This window comes from Trypanosoma theileri (assembly GCF_002087225.1).
Source record: "Trypanosoma theileri isolate Edinburgh chromosome Unknown TM35_Tth_17_V1, whole genome shotgun sequence".
In the NCBI taxonomy this organism is placed as follows: Eukaryota; Euglenozoa; class Kinetoplastea; order Trypanosomatida; family Trypanosomatidae; genus Trypanosoma; species Trypanosoma theileri.
This window is the reverse complement of record NW_021639859.1, coordinates 437,247-455,043: the sequence shown is the minus strand read 5'-3', so window position 1 is coordinate 455,043 and position 17,797 is coordinate 437,247. Positions and strand designations below refer to the sequence as shown.

The 17,797-nt window shown below is 41.0% G+C and overlaps 10 protein-coding genes across 10 annotated transcripts; all 10 read left to right on the top strand.

Moving 5' to 3' along the window:
- Positions 1–53: 53 nt before the first annotated feature.
- Positions 54–1,358, top strand: TM35_000172970 (Leucine-rich repeat-containing protein ODA7; the record flags this gene model as incomplete). The annotated part of the gene is made up of 1 exon (XM_029026376.1): positions 54–1,358. One exon carries the CDS (start codon positions 54–56, stop codon positions 1,356–1,358), a length of 1,305 nt encoding a protein of 434 aa, XP_028882491.1.
- Positions 1,359–1,748: 390 nt separating this feature from the next.
- Positions 1,749–2,699, top strand: TM35_000172960 (GDP-L-fucose synthetase; the record flags this gene model as incomplete). Its single annotated transcript, XM_029026375.1, has 1 exon — positions 1,749–2,699. One exon carries the CDS (start codon positions 1,749–1,751, stop codon positions 2,697–2,699), a length of 951 nt encoding a protein of 316 aa, XP_028882490.1.
- A 280-nt stretch (positions 2,700–2,979) lies between these two features.
- On the top strand, positions 2,980–3,687 carry TM35_000172950 (putative NRBD1; the record flags this gene model as incomplete). Its single annotated transcript, XM_029026374.1, has 1 exon — positions 2,980–3,687. The coding sequence occupies one exon, from the start codon at positions 2,980–2,982 to the stop codon at positions 3,685–3,687; it is 708 nt and encodes a 235-aa protein (XP_028882489.1).
- A 244-nt stretch (positions 3,688–3,931) lies between these two features.
- Positions 3,932–4,690, top strand: TM35_000172940 (uncharacterized protein; the record flags this gene model as incomplete). The annotated part of the gene is made up of 1 exon (XM_029026373.1): positions 3,932–4,690. The coding sequence occupies one exon, from the start codon at positions 3,932–3,934 to the stop codon at positions 4,688–4,690; it is 759 nt and encodes a 252-aa protein (XP_028882488.1).
- A 207-nt stretch (positions 4,691–4,897) lies between these two features.
- TM35_000172930 (putative NRBD1) lies at positions 4,898–5,605 on the top strand (the record flags this gene model as incomplete). The annotated part of the gene is made up of 1 exon (XM_029026372.1): positions 4,898–5,605. One exon carries the CDS (start codon positions 4,898–4,900, stop codon positions 5,603–5,605), a length of 708 nt encoding a protein of 235 aa, XP_028882487.1.
- A 280-nt stretch (positions 5,606–5,885) lies between these two features.
- TM35_000172920 (cyclin 9) lies at positions 5,886–6,728 on the top strand (the record flags this gene model as incomplete). The annotated part of the gene is made up of 1 exon (XM_029026371.1): positions 5,886–6,728. The coding sequence occupies one exon, from the start codon at positions 5,886–5,888 to the stop codon at positions 6,726–6,728; it is 843 nt and encodes a 280-aa protein (XP_028882486.1).
- Positions 6,729–6,999: 271 nt separating this feature from the next.
- On the top strand, positions 7,000–10,830 carry TM35_000172910 (uncharacterized protein; the record flags this gene model as incomplete). The annotated part of the gene is made up of 1 exon (XM_029026370.1): positions 7,000–10,830. One exon carries the CDS (start codon positions 7,000–7,002, stop codon positions 10,828–10,830), a length of 3,831 nt encoding a protein of 1,276 aa, XP_028882485.1.
- Positions 10,831–11,284: 454 nt separating this feature from the next.
- TM35_000172900 (uncharacterized protein) lies at positions 11,285–12,850 on the top strand (the record flags this gene model as incomplete). The annotated part of the gene is made up of 1 exon (XM_029026369.1): positions 11,285–12,850. The coding sequence occupies one exon, from the start codon at positions 11,285–11,287 to the stop codon at positions 12,848–12,850; it is 1,566 nt and encodes a 521-aa protein (XP_028882484.1).
- A 303-nt stretch (positions 12,851–13,153) lies between these two features.
- Positions 13,154–13,651, top strand: TM35_000172890 (putative ubiquitin-protein ligase; the record flags this gene model as incomplete). The annotated part of the gene is made up of 1 exon (XM_029026368.1): positions 13,154–13,651. One exon carries the CDS (start codon positions 13,154–13,156, stop codon positions 13,649–13,651), a length of 498 nt encoding a protein of 165 aa, XP_028882483.1.
- A 486-nt stretch (positions 13,652–14,137) lies between these two features.
- On the top strand, positions 14,138–17,641 carry TM35_000172880 (MAP protein kinase; the record flags this gene model as incomplete). The annotated part of the gene is made up of 1 exon (XM_029026367.1): positions 14,138–17,641. The coding sequence occupies one exon, from the start codon at positions 14,138–14,140 to the stop codon at positions 17,639–17,641; it is 3,504 nt and encodes a 1,167-aa protein (XP_028882482.1).
- Positions 17,642–17,797: the final 156 nt, after the last annotated feature.

The window sequence follows — 17,797 nt, the reverse complement described above, 5'->3', positions numbered from 1 at the left end:
AAAAAAAAAAAAAAAAGAAATCCCCAAAAGAAAAAAAAAATATATTTCTGGTCATGGCGGAAATGACGAGAGAGGTATTGGTTGCCGCCTGCAAAGGCAATGGTGGATATGCGGCACCGCGCCTCAATGACCAATTATTCCTTCAATGTCGAGGATTTCTACGCATTGAAAACTTAGATGATTATGTAAACTTAAAAGTTCTCTGGCTGGAGCAAAATGCTATATCTGAGCTTACTGGATTAGAGGCATTACAACAGCTTGTCTCACTTTTTGTTCAGAATAATACTATTACATCAATTTCTTCCCTCGCCGTTTTGGGTAATCTACGTGTAATTAATTTATCTCACAACTACTTGACTTCACTTGAGGGTATTGCAAATGCATGCCCCCTTTTAGAGACTCTTCAGGTATCACATAATCACATTGGTAGCTTAGATGCTTGCAGCGATTTATGGGGTATTAGTGAGACATTAACAAGTGTAGATCTTTCCTTTAATAAGATAGAGATAGATGAGGACCATGTTGGCCCAGTAGAGTTCTTTACGCGGTTACCAAAAGTGAGTGTCATCTATTTTCATGGTAACCCCGCTATTCGTGGAATTAAGGGATACAGACGCAACATGATTCTCCAACTTCCTCAGCTAACTTACTTGGATGAACGTCCCGTCTTTACAGAAGAGCGCCGTGTTGTAGAAGCGTGGGGCGAAGGGGGTGAAAAAGCTGAGGCTCAAGAGAGAGAAGCGATAAGAAGGGAGAAAAAGGAACATTTAGAGAGCTGTGTTAAAGTTTTGACAGATCGTATGGATGAAAACCGTGAGGTTCGCGATCGATTGACAAAAGAATGGGAATTGAGGCGTGCTGCAGAGATGGAACGACTGCGGGAATTACGACGTGAATGGCGTGTCCAACAGGAAGAACTAATTTCTACAGAGGAGCGTATGCGGGACGTTGTTTGCGCCAGCGAGTCAACTGCGTGGTGTGAAATTGAAGGAGTGTTCCACGTTGCCCACGAACACGAATTAGTAGTGGCAGCGGCGCAGCGTGAGATTGAAATTGAGAATATGAATGAAATAGAGGAAAGTGAGAATGAAAATGAAGAAAACAAGGAGAACGGTGGGTCAACCATGTGTGGGCCGTTGCTCTCCGATGAGGATGTATTGCGGGAAATGGAGGAGGAGATAAGGCGCGTGCTGGATCCCTTCAGCGAGGACCCACGTTTCAACCAAACTGCATTGAAGATGGAACGCGCCGTAGCCGCTGTCGCATCACGTCTACGTGAAGAAAAAGAATCTTCAATGAAGTCGAGGGAGATTATGTGGGAAAAGTTTGCCCAGTGGGATTGTCGTGCAAAGCAATGAATAGTTCAAGATTCTGGTTGAGTATGTAAAAGAGAAGAACAGGCCGGTAGGCGTCTCGTTTTTTTTTTTTTTTTTTTTTTTTTTTTCTGGGTCTCTCTCTCTCTCTCTCTCTGTGTGCGTGTGTATGAACTAGAGTGCTTTTTTATCCCACCTAATTTTTAAATGAGGGTTGTATAACTTATTTGTTTTTGAATCCTCCATATGCATCTTTCACTCTCTTTCCCCCTCTGTTCTTCTTGCTTCAATTCACACACACACACACACACTCTCTCTCTCTCTCTCTCTCTCTCTCTCTCTCTCTCTCTCTTTCTCTTTCTCTTTCTCTCTTTTTTCTTTGTTTTAGAAAACATCTTCGTGTAAAAAGAAGCTCTTTGAAAAAACAAACAAACAATGTCTAAGAGTGTTGTTCTTGTTACTGGAGGAAGTGGTCTGGTCGGAAAGGCTATCGAAACCGTACAAAAACGCAATCCACGTGCGGATGAACAATGGGTATTTCTTTCCAGTAAAGAAGCAGATTTAAGATCAATGGAAGCGACCAAAGCCGCCTTTGAGAAATATAAGCCTACACACGTCATTCATTTGGCCGCCAAGGTTGGTGGTCTATTTAAAAATATGAAACATCCTGTTGAAATGTGGCTTGACAATGTGGCTATAAATAACAATGTTTTTGAATGCTGTCGCATCTACGGTGTAAGTAAACTCGTTTCTTGTCTATCCACTTGTATATTTCCAGACAAGACTACTTACCCTATCAATGAGACCATGCTACATGATGGGCCTCCACACTCCTCAAATGAGGCATATGCATACGCAAAACGTATGATGGATGTTATGAACCGTGCTTACCGTAATGAATATGGGTGTAATTTTACTTGTGTTATTCCTACAAATATATATGGTCCCTATGATAATTATAACTTGGAAGATTCTCATGTCGTGCCTGGTCTTATTCATAAATTCTATTTGGCAAAACAGAGTGGCAAATCAATGACAGTGATGGGTACAGGCAAACCACTTCGTCAGTTTATATATAGCGAAGATCTGGCGGAGTTGATGATATGGGTACTTCGTGAGTACACTGAAGTCGAACCCATTATTCTTTCTGTTGGTGAAAGCGATGAAGTATCTATCGCGGATGTGGTCAAGATGATTGCTGAAGCGATGGACTTCAAAGGAGAGATTGTATTTGACACTTCCAAGGCAGACGGTCAATTTAAAAAAACGGCCGACAACAGCAAACTTCGACGGTACCTACCTAACTTTAAGTTTACACCAATGAATGAAGGCATAAAACGTTCTGTTGATTGGTTCCTTGAGAACCATGAAAAAGCACGAAAATAGCATTATTGTCCATAGGGAAGTAACTATTAAAATCTTTTCTCTTTTTTTCTCATGTCGTGATTTGGTATTTCTCTTTTTTTTTCTTTCCTGTTTGTGTTTTTGTGGACATTTCTGGTATCACACACAAAAAAAAAAAAGAAACTGACCATCATTAATTTGTCCTCTTTGGTATGATTTTTCTTTTTTGTCTCTTATTCACCCCCCCCCCTATTAAAATACACAGGCACTTCTACCTCGAACTTCGAGTAAGAAAGAAAAAAAAAGAGAGAAAGACTTAAGGATGCCCGCTAAGGCTGCTGCAAAGGCCCCTGCGCCAAAGACCGAGAAGAAGAGCGCCGCGAAGGCTGCACCCAAGCCGGCCGCTGCTGCTGCCCCTAAGGCCGCCGCTGCCGCGCCCAAGGCCCCCGCAAAGGAGACAAAGCCACGCGTTGCGGCTGGTGGACACAACGGTGTCTACGTGAAGAACTGGGGTCAGGGATCTGTGAGTGACGCCAAGGAGATCTTCAGCGCTGCTGGTAATGTCGTGAGTGCACAGGTGCGCCGTCGCCGCTACGCCATCGTTTTCTTTGAGAACGCTGCCGCCGTGAAGAAGGCTATTGACCTCTTCAACGAGAAGGTGGTGATGGGGAACGTGGTGACTGTTGTGCCTGCCAAGACAAGCCCAAAGCCGGACCCACACGAGAACTCTTCTGTGGTGTTTCTCTCTCCTATCTTCCGCACATCTACCACGGATAAGCAGATCCGTGAGCTCTTTACTGGCATGAAGGTGCTGCGCCTGCGCACGTACCGCAATAACTACGCGTACGTCTACCTTGACTCCCCTGCTGCCGCACAGAAGGTGGTGAAGGAGAGGAACGGTACGGAGTTCCGCGGCAAGAAGCTGCGCGTCTCTCTCTCAACTCGCTCTCTGGAGAAGGAGAAGGCCCGTGCGGAAAGCGCGAAGCTGCTCATGGCCGCCCATAACTTTAAGAAGAGCCACTCAAAGTAGAAGAGGAAGGATTGCTTTTTAATTTGTTTTCTTTTTTTTGTGTGTTTAAACATTTCTTTATAGGTAAAATGGGATAGAGTGCTGTGATTATAATGTTTAACGAGTACTTCTTTATGAAGTATTTCTTTTTGTGTAATTATTGTTTTTTTTTTCTTTATTTTTTCTACTAGTAGGCTGCGTGTATCTTTTGTTGTGCTCTTTGTAGTTGGGTTTTTTTTTATTTTTTATTTATGCGTGGCCCCACATGAGTCTTCGGAGGCTGCAGGTTATGGCGGCTGATGCTTCCATGATGGAGGCCTTCTTGGCCATTTTTCCTGTGGTGAATGACCGCGTATCTTTGGAGCTGAGACGTCGAGCTGATCAGTTGCATCCAAACCACCGGAATCCCTACATTCTCTCACGTTTGGCGGCTTCTGCAGCACTTTCATCTGCGTTGCGGTTTCCCATTGATTTTGTTGGTAGTCGAGATGATGCGAGACATTATGGTCTTATGCTTTCACTAGCTCACGAAGATCTAGTAGGTGCTGCGGTGACGTGGCCAATTGATGCACCATTTTCTCTGAGTATTGACGTTGTGGATGTGGGAGAAGTGGATCGTGTTACAAAGCGGTTTCCACAATTTGGCGCTAGATGGATGCCCAATTGCAAACCTACTGCAATGAGTTCGGCTGACATTTTAAATATCCAGGAAACGTATGGGAAATTAGTTGATCCCGTTGCTTTGATATTGGCCCAGCATTGGGGTCTGCGAGAATGTTGTGTGAAACTCGTTGGTATTACGGGACGATCTTTTCCTTTTGAATGCTTTCGTGGTCCTGTGGCGTTGTTTCCTCCTCATTTTGAGGCACATGTTGTTGACAGAGGGCGAGAGGAACTGCGCTCTGTAGGTCTGGTGCCGAACCTCAGGGTCTTTGTTTGGCCGCAAGTTGTACAGGTTCCTGGCGGGGAAGAGAAGTTGTATGTTGTGGTTGTGGCAGCGTGCCGCAGAGAGATTCTCTGCTAGTGCCTTGGTCTCTATTTTTCTTTTTCTCAACTTTAGCTAATGTTCTTTAACGGTAAATATAATATATTAAAATTTCCACGAGTAACATACTGCATTTTTGCTTTTTTTTTTTTTTGCTCTTTTTCATGTAATTAAACAGCAACTAAACAGCACTTCTACCTCGAACTTCGAGTAAGAAAGAAAAAAAAAAGAGAGAAAGACTTAAGGATGCCCGCTAAGGCTGCTGCAAAGGCCCCTGCGCCAAAGACCGAGAAGAAGAGCGCCGCGAAGGCTGCACCCAAGCCGGCCGCTGCTGCTGCCCCTAAGGCCGCCGCTGCCGCGCCCAAGGCCCCCGCAAAGGAGACAAAGCCACGCGTTGCGGCTGGTGGACACAACGGTGTCTACGTGAAGAACTGGGGTCAGGGATCTGTGAGTGACGCCAAGGAGATCTTCAGCGCTGCTGGTAATGTCGTGAGTGCACAGGTGCGCCGTCGCCGCTACGCCATCGTTTTCTTTGAGAACGCTGCCGCCGTGAAGAAGGCTATTGACCTCTTCAACGAGAAGGTGGTGATGGGGAACGTGGTGACTGTTGTGCCTGCCAAGACAAGCCCAAAGCCGGACCCACACGAGAACTCTTCTGTGGTGTTTCTCTCTCCTATCTTCCGCACATCTACCACGGATAAGCAGATCCGTGAGCTCTTTACTGGCATGAAGGTGCTGCGCCTGCGCACGTACCGCAATAACTACGCGTACGTCTACCTTGACTCCCCTGCTGCCGCACAGAAGGTGGTGAAGGAGAGGAACGGTACGGAGTTCCGCGGCAAGAAGCTGCGCGTCTCTCTCTCAACTCGCTCTCTGGAGAAGGAGAAGGCCCGTGCGGAAAGCGCGAAGCTGCTCATGGCCGCCCATAACTTTAAGAAGAGCCACTCAAAGTAGTGCTTGTTCTTGCAATAACGAACAGGAAATAACTGTTTTTTTTTGTTTTGTTTGTTTATAATTTCTTACAAAAAATATATATATATATATGTATATATATGTTTGATTGTGTGCTTCTGCGCTTTTTTTTTCCGGTGGGCATATACCCAATTTATTCTGGGATATGATCATACATTGTTTTTTCTTTTTTTCATATTTTTCTTTTTTTGTGGTGTCTCTTTATCTTATTTTCCTATGTTGTGTTTGTGGACAACATTAGGAAAATAAAATAAAGAGAACGATGGAAGCTGGGGGACCACCGTTGTGGTCATCACCTCTTTGCAGTTCACCAACGACTGTAGTAGTGAGTAGTCCAAATTCTTTGTTACATGTTGGAAAAGCGTATTATCGCATTGCTGCCAAGGCGTACAATATGACACGATATGTAGTAGAAAGTCTTAAACTTGATGAGACTGTTGTTGCAACCTCTATGGTTTATTGGCATACTTTTCTGAGTCATCATGAATTAAAAAAGTTTGACGAAATTGTTCTATCAGCGTCATGTGTATTTTTGGCAAGTAAAGTAGAACATTACAAGGTGCGTCTTAATCAGGTTATTTCACTTGTGTTTGAAGTTGATGAAAAAAGTGAAGAAGCAGAGGGATGGCGTCGTATGTTGCTAGAGATGGAGTTATTGTTATGTCATACGTTGGGTTTTAATTTTCAAGTAATTCACCCAATTAAGCGTATTCTTGAGTTAGTACCGGAAGGTCACACAAAGGTTTCGGAATGTGCTCACCGTCTATTCCTCCTCTCATTTGTGACACCACTTTGCACGAAGGCCTCACCTGATGAAGTAGCGGAGGCACTTGTATATATTGCTGCTGATGGTGCTGGTCAATTAGAGGCGTATAGTGCGGGTTTTACCTGTACCTCAGTGGACCGCCGTGACGGTATCATCAATGTCATGATAGATGCCTTGGCTGTGATGCGAAAAAACACAGGGATGGCAAAAATTGATAATATGATTACAGCACGACGAAAAAGAATGCGTGAACAAGATTCTTCTCGCCCTTCCGTTACGCACTCTAGTGGTGGAACTGGTAGCTTGGACGCCACTCCTTCTGTTATGACGACAGATTGATGCATAATGACTCTAAAAGATATACGTACTGCTCTATTCATCTATTCTAAAAATTTACTTTTCTTAAAATCTTTTTGGGTTCTTGTGCTAAAAAAAAAATTATTATTATTATTATTATTATTATTATTATTATTATTATTATTATTATTATTATTATTATTATTATTATTATTTTGTTGTTGTTGTTGTTGTTAAATATTTGGCATATTTACTGTTTCTTTATTACATGACTTCTCTTTTACTCCATAGGCTTGTCTAAGTTTCATATGAAATGCACTTTCCCAGTGGGTCACCAGAACTTTACTCTCTGAATTCGCATAAATATGAATGTGATGAGCGTGCAGTGGTGGTGTCAGCGAGTCCAATTGGGAATTGTATTGTATTGCTTTCCCAGAGACAGTTACACTTCTGGACATCTACCCACAATGCTATTTATTTGGGATCAGTGATTATTAATGGCACCACTCTTGATGAAAATCCAGCGACGCATCTTCTTTGGCACCCTAAAGGAGAGAATTTGGTTGTTGCTACTCTACAAAGACGCATTCTTTTCTTTGAAATTAGTATTGATGTGAAAAATGCAGAAGTTCTTACGCCTGGTTACCGTGAACATTTTCTTCACGTGGGTTCTTTTGCGTCTCGCGTACATTTAACCAACGAGGAACGTTTAGAGACTGGTATCATAACATCATTAACTGCCGGAGGCTCGAACTGTTTCTTTGCATGTACAACATCTGGAGTTGTATGTGTACTTGGCTGGTTTCGACAGAAACTTTTACACACATGGACTTGTCATTTTTTAAGTAAAGAGACACATTTCTTTACTCGTTCAGATGAAACAGGGAAAGATAACATGGAATCAAACTCGCGTGTGGCACGTGGCGAAATTCTTACAGGAACTATAGTGGATGTATACTACTCTCTTCAACTTAAATTGACGACCTTTTTGCTATCAAATGGAAATGTCATTCTTGCCCGTAATAATGTGGGAAGTGATTTCACAAATGATGAAATAATATTCTCTGGTAAGTGTAGTATAGCTGCTTCTGCTGCTCGTGTAGCAATTAATTCCAAACATTCACTTATCGTAATGACCACACATGCTGGTGATGTTGTTTGCAAATCTATTAATGAAGACCTCTCTTTAAAACCTTTTTGGAATGGTCTAAAATGTTTAAAAGACGTTGGACGACTTGGACCAATTGGTGATCTTCAGTGGAGTCCTAATGAAGAGCTTCTCTGTGTTGGATTTTATCACGGTGGTGTAGTAGTAGTTCATTACAGTAGTGTATGCGTATACTCGTCTGTACTTGCCTCTCATTCACAACGTTGTGTTGTAGAAGGGTGTATTTCTCTTTCATGGAATAATCACAATCATCAATTATTTTTAATTGAACCACAACAAACTTCCTTTAGATCATTTGAATTTAGTGAGATTATTTCAAGTCCTGTTGGTGATTTAAAAGGTTATTTTACACCTATTATATCATTTAATAATGAAATAGTGCGTTTTTGTGGGCATTCACCTTCTGAAGATGGTGTAACATTTAATGATGTAGTTAATATTCACTCACAATATGCAATTGAGAATTATCCTCTTATCTTTGGTGCTGTAAGCCCTGATGGAGCGGCTATAGTACTTGCAGGAAAAAAAGGTTTTGTGATTTTTGACCGTATTATGAGACGATGGCATACCCTTCGTGATAAGAAACAAGAGAGAGAGATGGTATGTGTGGCTCAACCTTTGTGGCTTCACAGTTTAGCTGTAGTTCTTCCTGTCCGAATGGTTTACACACGCAGTTATGCTCTTCGTATTTATGCTCATCGTTATTTGGATACAAAAGCCCTTTTGGTACATCTACCTTTAGAAAGGATGCCGTTACAAATCTGTGAATGCCATGATGAGGGTCCTGATATTTTTCTTCTTGTCTTAGACTCTTCTAATACACTCTTAATATGGAGATGCATTATCTCATCAGGTAAATCTTCAACTAATTTTACCATTGATGTATCATTGGAGTTATTGAAACGTATTAAATTATCAAATTGTTTTCTTAATCCTATTGAAATGACGGCAATTCATCCTATTCATTTGCGCCATCAGAGAGTACCTCGTACTCCACTATCTTCATCACATAATGGAGTTGAGTACACCTTGCCTCTCGTTTTGTTTGTATTACGTGGTTCACATGCATTAGTATCACTTTGTCTAAGTATGATGCTAGTAACTGAGGGTGAGTCTTTGGAATTTCATACAGAAGATGATAAATCTGGGATGCCATTCCCAATTACAACACTTCGTTCTAGTGGTGTATATAAAATTTGGATAGATAATTCTGTACCAATAGATGGAGGTGTAATTCTTGTTTTTGGAGATAATGGAATTAGTTTTCTTCATTTGCGTGGTACAAATGACGGTTTGCCTCCTTTTATTTTATTAGATGAATATCGAATAGGCCAATTTGACGCTGATTCACTCCCTATAGGTATATCTACTTTTGATGGTTGTCTTTTAACCGCCTCAAGTACGAGCGATGTTTTTTGCTCTATTTCTGGAATACCGCCTATTATTTCTATGCGTATGACGGTAAAACCTATTTTATACAATTACCGTGTTTTAGCAGTCTTAACACGTTTTGAATCATTAAGTGTAGAAACAGTTAATGGGAAAAAAGTACCGACAACTGGAACTCCTTTTATTCCTCTTGCTTGGAGTGATCGTCTTTTTTATTGGCTAGAACGTATGAGGTCGAACAATACTTTTGTACCAAACGCAGATTACTACTTATATACTCTTATTGATGAAACTCCACCAGCTGGTATTGACCAACTTGATAGAAGATCTGCTGTTCAAGCGACAGTTTCGCTTCTAAGACGATACTCTGAATTTCATAGTATTGTTGTAAACTGTGTACGAAAGGTAGATGTCTCTCGCTGGCAAGTTGTTCTTGATGTTTTGGGATCTCCTCTCGAGCTTTTTCGTGAATGCTTAGAGAATCAACGATTTGAAGAAGCAGCTCACCTTTTGCGTGTCATAATGATGCATGGAACTCTTTGCGATACTACTAGCACCCCAATGGAATCTTTGGAAAGCGCTATGACATCTGCTGCGAAATTATTGGTATTTGCTTTATGGCAGCGAAATATTAATTTAATTCACGATTTACTACGCTTCGCATCTTTACTACATGCAGAATTAGTTATACCAGTAATAGGGGATAGTAAAGATGAGGGTGTTGGTGTTTGGTCGAAGTTTTTGAATGCTGTTGGTTTTCAGCAAAATTCATCAAATATGCCTCTTTCTGAAACAGATCCACTTTATATTATTTCAGCTGAAGAATTGCCTTCTGGGGGTATTATTCCCGATTCAGTACGACGACGTTGTGCCATTGAATTCCTTTTAATAAATTATCCAGATGTGAAACAAGCTGTTGATGATGTAGCCACAAAATCGCTAATGTCAGGACATTTAATAGTATTACGCGATATTCTGCAGGAATTTTCTCTATCGTTACCGCATTTTATCAAGATTAAAACGTCTACAGATTTAATGAGGTCACTAGGTATGGGAATATCAAATAACGGGAATGAGGAGAAAATTAATGGAGATAATAATAATAATAATAATAATAATAATAATAATAATAATAATAATAATAATAATATAGAGAAAAATACAGTTGATGTGCTCCTCCCCAATATATTTGATGGTATTCATGATGAACTGGGTCTTCCTAGAAGTATGAGGTGTATTGGAAGTGATCTTCGGCAGCACTTACCATCTCCTTCGGAGATGGAAATAACATATGCAGATCCGGCTCTCTGGACCACAGCCCAAGGTCATGTCTATTCCACCCCTGGCATAGTGGATACCCTTCTTGATCTCCGTAGATTGTATAACATTTGGGAAGAAGGTGTTATAGCTATCAATATCGTTCTTATGAACGAGGTTGATGTCGTACAGCAGATTCAATCGAATCCTCTACTTGTCCAGACATTACTAAACCTCGTGACACATCCAAAGAATCAAGGCTATGAGGTCTTTTTGCGACAGTGCATCAAGGGTTCTACCCAACTCCAGACACCACCGCTTTCTACGTAAATGATATGGTGACACAGCATTTCCAAAGTGGTTTTCACTTGACATTGAAGAAGAAGAAGAAAAGAAAAGAGCGAAAAGGAAAGCAAAAAAAAAAAAAAATGGGTGCTCTATATGGAGGAGAATATGTGGCGTGTTTTTTCATATATTCTTGAAGGTGTTCGTACATTCTTGTATTTGAATGTTTGAGGTATTTGGTTCGTATTTCTTTGCCTATCCTTCAAGATATTTTTCTTGTTTTTTTTTAGAATCTGAGAAAAATAAATGGAGGATATATAGAATAAAAAAAAAAAAAACGAAATAAAAAAAAAAGAAGGATAATCTATGATAAATACATGTGGAGTGGAAGAAATGTTGTTATATATTTAAAGGCATTGGAATTTTCTCTTGCTTCCATTTCATTTTCTGAAGGCTTTATTCCTCCATGTACTTTTTACGGTGGCGAAGGAGGAGGTTGATGCTTCTTATTGGATTTCTATATGCAGTTATAACTCTCATGTATGCTGTATTCCACATATCCCTTAGTTTTCGTGATGTTGAGGGAGTGAAGAACGGGGCTCTTCCACACCTTCATGCTACTGAGACTGATGTATTGAGTACATCACCATTAGAAGATACAAGCGCATGGAAACGTGTCTTATCATTAGATGAAATACTTCTTGACAGCTTCTATCGACTTCGTTCAGTAGGTGATGGACGTTGGTTGGGTCACTCCTCAGGCGGTGTCTATGGCATTGTGCCAGAGAAAACCTTGGCTATTCTTCGTGGACGAAAAAATGGGACCTTTGCAATTCAGGGATGGAGCACGTTATTTTTATCGGTACATTCTGGCAAATTTGTAGGAATGGACCGCACACAGGCGAGAAGCGCGGAGATGTGGAAATTTGTGTTTCCACCTAAAACTGGTTTTGCGGTTTTGTGGTCTCCCTCTATGCATTGTTTTATACGTATCTTTGGTGATCATCTAAAGTGTGATGTAAAAGAATTACGTGATGCGACCGAATGGGAGATGTTTGTTGAGCCTAATCAGATGTGTCGTTCTCCTAGTACTGGTGAAGTTTGGGATACCGTTGCTCGCCTTTGCTGGGGATTAGCAGACACACATAGGAACAATTTAAAGAAGGAAATTATTATCTTTGGTACCTTGAAACCGCTGAAGTCACTTGTACCGGATGAAGGAAATGCACATGACCCTTTGCGGATTGCGAATCGCACACTTTTTAATTGGGCACTTATTGAGGGTGTTCGTCCTGTAGTTCTATCTGAAGATCCATTAAATCATAAACTTATTGAAGAAATTAATTTGGAAAATAAGAAAAGAGGTGTTGGACAACAAATAGATATTATAAAGGATTTTGAGATTCAGGAAAAATTTAGACAACCAACATACCGGGGTCTATTTTTGCGTGTGGGTTTGGCATATCCAGATGCGCAGGCTATTATGTATTCCAACATGGATATTCTTTTCTCACAATCTACAGTAGATTCCATTAATGCAATACATCACTATCATCGTATAATGGCACAACGTAATCCTGCTCTTAAAGGTTGGTTTGCTATTGGGCGTCGCACAAACGTGGATATTCCCGTGAATTGGACTTTGAGAAGCGATTGGGAAAAGGATGTGGAAGTGAATTTTCGGACAATTGGAGTACCTTTTCAAAGTCTTTCAGAAGATTATTTTGCGATGAGCCATAACATGTTTGATTGGACACAAATACCTGACTTTGTTGTAGGTGGGACTGCTTTCGATAACTGGGTAACAACAAGAGCTGTTTTACTCGCCCGCGCGGGACAGGCAGTAGTAGTTGAGTCCACTCTTACTCTTACGGCAATACATCAGAATCACGGAGAAAATGTGAAGGCGAGTCATCATCAACCCAAATCACGGTATAATAACATATTGGCCCGTCAAAATGGTGGATGGTCGCTTGGACACACAACTGATGCGCCGTTGATATCGGTATCTCGTTTTGGTATTGAGGTGCTAATTTTTGATAGGTTGGCACTTCTGGTTGCTTGAGTGGGTGGTGAGATTAAATTGTTCTGATTTACAACAACAACAACAACAACAACAACAACCGCAATAAGAATGAGATGAAGAAATAAACATACACAAGGGCTAATGTGTTGTCGCTTTGTTGCTTTCTTTTTCACTAATGTATTTTTTATTTATTATTATTATTATTATTATTATTTTTTTTTTTTTTTGGAAGTCTGATATTAAATCATGGTTTTGTGAACCCCTCTTTTTTTCACTGCTGTGGTTTCTGTTCTGTCATACTACTTTTTCTTTTGTAGTGACCAAATTCTGCTGGTCATAACAATGGGTCTGGAGATTATGGAGATAGATAGTTCTACTCCTCATCCCGGTGTTGTGATTGATAGTTCCGTGGCATACAGGGAGACGAATGGTGGGTGGGTAACACTACGTTCCAAGACGCCTTTATCTGGGAATCAACGACAATGGGCGATGAAGGTTGTTGATCAAGGTGAGGGTAGTGACGGATCTGGACTCATGATGGGACTGCTTCCGCGATTAAGTCCACAACAGGAAGCATCCATGGGGAACAAGTATATATCAGAACTTGGTGGATGGTGTATCTCACGAGCTGGAGATTCATATGGATCGTGGAAATGTGACAAGATGCCATTTTCTACTGGATGTGTTCTGGAGTTTGATTGGGATGCCATCAATCGGACATTGTATGTTGTGAGCGGGAAAAGGAAGGCCATTGGTCATATACCAAATGTAAGTGACACAGATGTAGTATATCCTGCTTTTTCAATGTATTATTTGAACCAGAAGCTTTCTTTTGTTTGAATCTTCTTTTTTTTTTCTTTTCATGACGCGCTTAAGAAGAAAAAAAAAAAACACTAAGTTGTACTGGTGGGTCGATTTGTGATGGTACTCGGATTCTATCGTGGTTGTGTTGCTCTTGGTTAAAATGATGGTGATGTGAAGAAAAAAATAAAATGGTTCAAGTAGATGATATAATTTGCAAAAAAAGAATTCAAATTGTATGATGGTTTTACGGCGTGAAACGTGTTGCTTCCATTTTTTTTTTTTTTTCTTCATTCCCTATGTACAGTTTTCATGGAATTTTCTTTTTTATTTTGTATTCCTTTTTGTTTTGCTGAATTTTGCCTGATATATTACTATTTGTTCTCTCTCTCTCTCTCTCTCTTTCTCTATAAATGTATATTCTCTTTGAATTATTGTTAACCGATATCATTTAAAAAAAGTAAAATTAGCTAGCTAAAGTACTTCTTATTTAAATATTCTTTAGTAAATAATTAGAGGGTTTTCATGTTCCACAATGTAGTTGAGGCGGTAGAACATCCTGTGTTAGAGAGTGAAGAAGATGTGGTTGCTTCTCAACGCACGAAGAAAAACGGGTGCCGTATCAGTACAATGGTCCTTATTGCTGTGGTGATGAGTTTTGGTGTATTAATAGTTGGATTAATTGGTTTTCTTCCCATGTATTTTGTTGGTTTTCATGCTGCAGGTCGTGCAACGCGCTTGATTCGGACTCAAGCAATCAACGGATTGTTAACTACAACCAATAATTCTCTTTTGCAATTACCAAATCTTATCAACTGTGTGTCATCAAATTATATTATTGCTGAATGGAACAACAACACCTTCTTCCCAGAAAATAAGACAAAACTCTTGTTTGCCTTGGCAAATATTTTGTCGAAAGAGATATACCGTGATATTATTAGCTATTTTTTGGTTGTATCGGCCGAACCACCTAATAAGGAGTGGGGTGTACTCGTAGCTGCATACTTTGGAGAGGGTACAATTGGTGGTGCTGTATTAGACGGAATGAGACCAGCACCTATTTATCAAATTAACCCAGTGACAGTAGACTATAGTGTTCCTTTGCAAACTCTTGCATCATACAACATGAGTTTATATTCAACTCTAACTAGGAGTGATGGTCCTTATATGTCTATTGTATTACCATGGAATGAGAGTAGATCTCATGGCGTTCCTTGGAGAAAACGTTGGTTTAGTGAGGGAATTAACTTTTCATCCATGTATTTTGATTATGTTGTGCCCTTCGGAGCAGAGAATCACTTGGGATTTTGGGAAGTTGCTATGCTAACAGCAGCCTTTGACAAGGGTACAGTGAGACTGCTCTGGAGGGCACTGCGCGAGAATGGACGTGCCATGGTAATTGATCCTATAAAGGATATTGTTGTGTCCAATAATTGGATGCAACCTTCTATAACCCGAGAGAACATTAATGGCAAGAATGTTGTAACTCCACTCAAAATAAACGATGTTAACGATTCTTTAATGATGATGACACTCAACAAAGTACGGTCTAGAGGTGGTTTTACAGAATTTATGAAAAATCGTAGAAGAAAAGAATTTCGTTTTTCCTACCAAGGCGATTCTGCACACACTATAGTTGTGCGATTTGTCGATGTCCTTGGCCTTGATCTTTTACTATGTATCACTACTCTTCAAGGTGACTTTTTCCGTGAAGTCTTTTTGGCACGTACAATTGTTGCCACTATTACAGCTCTTTCAGTTTTATTGGTAGCTCTCTTTGCCGCGGTGATTGCATATTTCACGATAAAACCATTACGAAGACTTGTGCCTGCACTTGAAAGAGCCTCAAACCTCCAACTTCGCGGTGATGATGATGATGAGGGGGGTTACACTGGTAATGATGGTAGTGTCTTGGTAAAGTCACGTATTGCCGAGGTGCAAGAGGTTCAAGATGGTTATGCAGAACTTACCCGACAACTTCGTATGGTTAAATCATTCGTCCCAGAGGCTATTCTTGCTGCACCAACTGGCATCAGTGATCGTGTGTCACATAAAAGACGGCGTGAATCTCCAAAGAAAACTCATGTACAATCGGCAAAATCCCAATCAGGTGTAACACGTGAGACTGAAATAATTGAACAAAATAGACTTTTTAGATTTCGACAAGATATGCGTCTTAATAGTAGTATCTTCAAGGAACGAACTAATAAATTCGTCAGACGATACTGTACAATGGTACTTATTGAAGATACCCAACCTTCTTCACTTGATACATACTTTCATAATATTCTTGCATGCGCTGCAGAACTTAATGGCTGCGTTGAGTACATGCGACCTGATGGAACATTTGTAAGTTTTGGTGCACATTCACCACTTCCTTTGCATTCCATTAAAGGATGTCGATTCGCCTTTGCCCTCTTTGACAGACTTACACCTCAAGAAAAAGAGACTATTACAATCCTTGTTGATTCAGATGAGTTTTTGGTGGGGACTTATGGTGCACATTCGAGAAACGCTCGTGTTGTAGTTGGATTAGCACGATTACGTGAGTTGACCAAAGTTGCAAATAGATTGGGATGTCGAATTGCAGCAACTGCTGGAACCGCTTCACAGTTACAGGAGAACCAGGTGTTTCCTGTTGATTGTGTGATGTTATCATCATCAACGATTCCTGTGGTAATTTCAGAGTTAAGACCACAATCCTCATCTCAAAATACAATTAGGACATCAAAACATTTTCGACTTGGTTTAGCAGCGATGCGTAGAGGATCTTATAAGGAGGCAATTACACACTATCAACGAATAGGAAATTCTGACCCTCAAGCCCAAAGACTTATTAAAATATGTGAGCAACGATGTTATCAAAATGATTCAAGAAGTTACGTTCTTGTTTCCAAAGAACTATTGAAAAATAGTATACTTGATGTTACCATCCCTACAATAGATGCGTTAGCAGCAGAAACTGCTGCACCATCTAACAGGAATGATTATACTGGTACACTTCAAAAACATTGCGGAACACCTGCTACACTTCTTCAGAATAACGCAGAGTCAGGCGCTGGTTCTGGTTGTAACGACGATCCACTTTTTGAGATGTATAAGCTCTCTACAAAGTCTTCTGAATCTATTGAATCTCTTGCCGATGGTTGTAATGGAGCAGATGATGTGCCTATTTCCTTGACAGATATGAACCATAAAGTGTGGATTCGTTCACTGAAAAAGATCAGTGAGGGTGCTTTTAGTACCGTTTTCCTTGGTATGTCAGAAGATGGCGTTCAGGTAGCGATCAAGTGTATCCCACGTCGGCGTCGTGATATCATGCAAGAGTCTCTGGAGGCTGAGATGAATGTTGCGTCTAAGCTGCGCCACCCTAACATTGTTCAATATGTTTCATGCAGTGTGGTTCAATCACACCTTGCTATTATAATGGAGTACGTTCCTGGTGGTTCCTTGCACACAGTAATAAAAAACTTTGGACGAGTGACTCCACTTGTTGCTCGACGATTTACTGTAGATATTCTAAATGGTCTAAACTACCTACATGGGCTTGGGATAGTGCACTGTGATGTGAAGCCGCACAACGTGCTGCTTGGGATGGATGGTGTGTGCAAGCTGTCGGACTTTGGCTCGACCATCTCCGAGGCGGCCGACATGGCCCGCACTGCCGTTGATGAGATGACGCTGCGAGGGACGGCGCTCTACATGGCCCCGGAGGTCGCCCGCGGCGGCCGCTGCACCCCGCAGTCCGACATCTTTTCGCTCGGCATTTCGCTGCTAGAGATGCTGCTGGGGCGGCTGCCATGGCGCTGGAGCAGCACCGCCCCGGAGGGAAGTGACGCGGCCGCCCTGCACACACTACTCCACCGCGATACTCTCTTTGTGCAGAACCTCTCACGCGGTTATCTGGAGCCTGAAGTGCCCGACTCACTGGACCGTGAAGTCGCCCTCTTTGTACGCGCTTGCTGCAACCCAGATCCCTCCATGAGGCCATCTGCACTAGGACTCCTCTCATATGCTTTTATACTTTAATCTTGGGTGGTGTTTTGTTCTTTTTTTCTTTTTTCTTATATTGCTATTTTAAATGGTGCGACCGTTTAGGATTCTTTCTTTTTGTTCTTTGGTATCTTGACGCAGGCTTTTTTGTAATTCATTGTTTTTTTTTTTTTTTGCGTTGAGTTCCTGCAT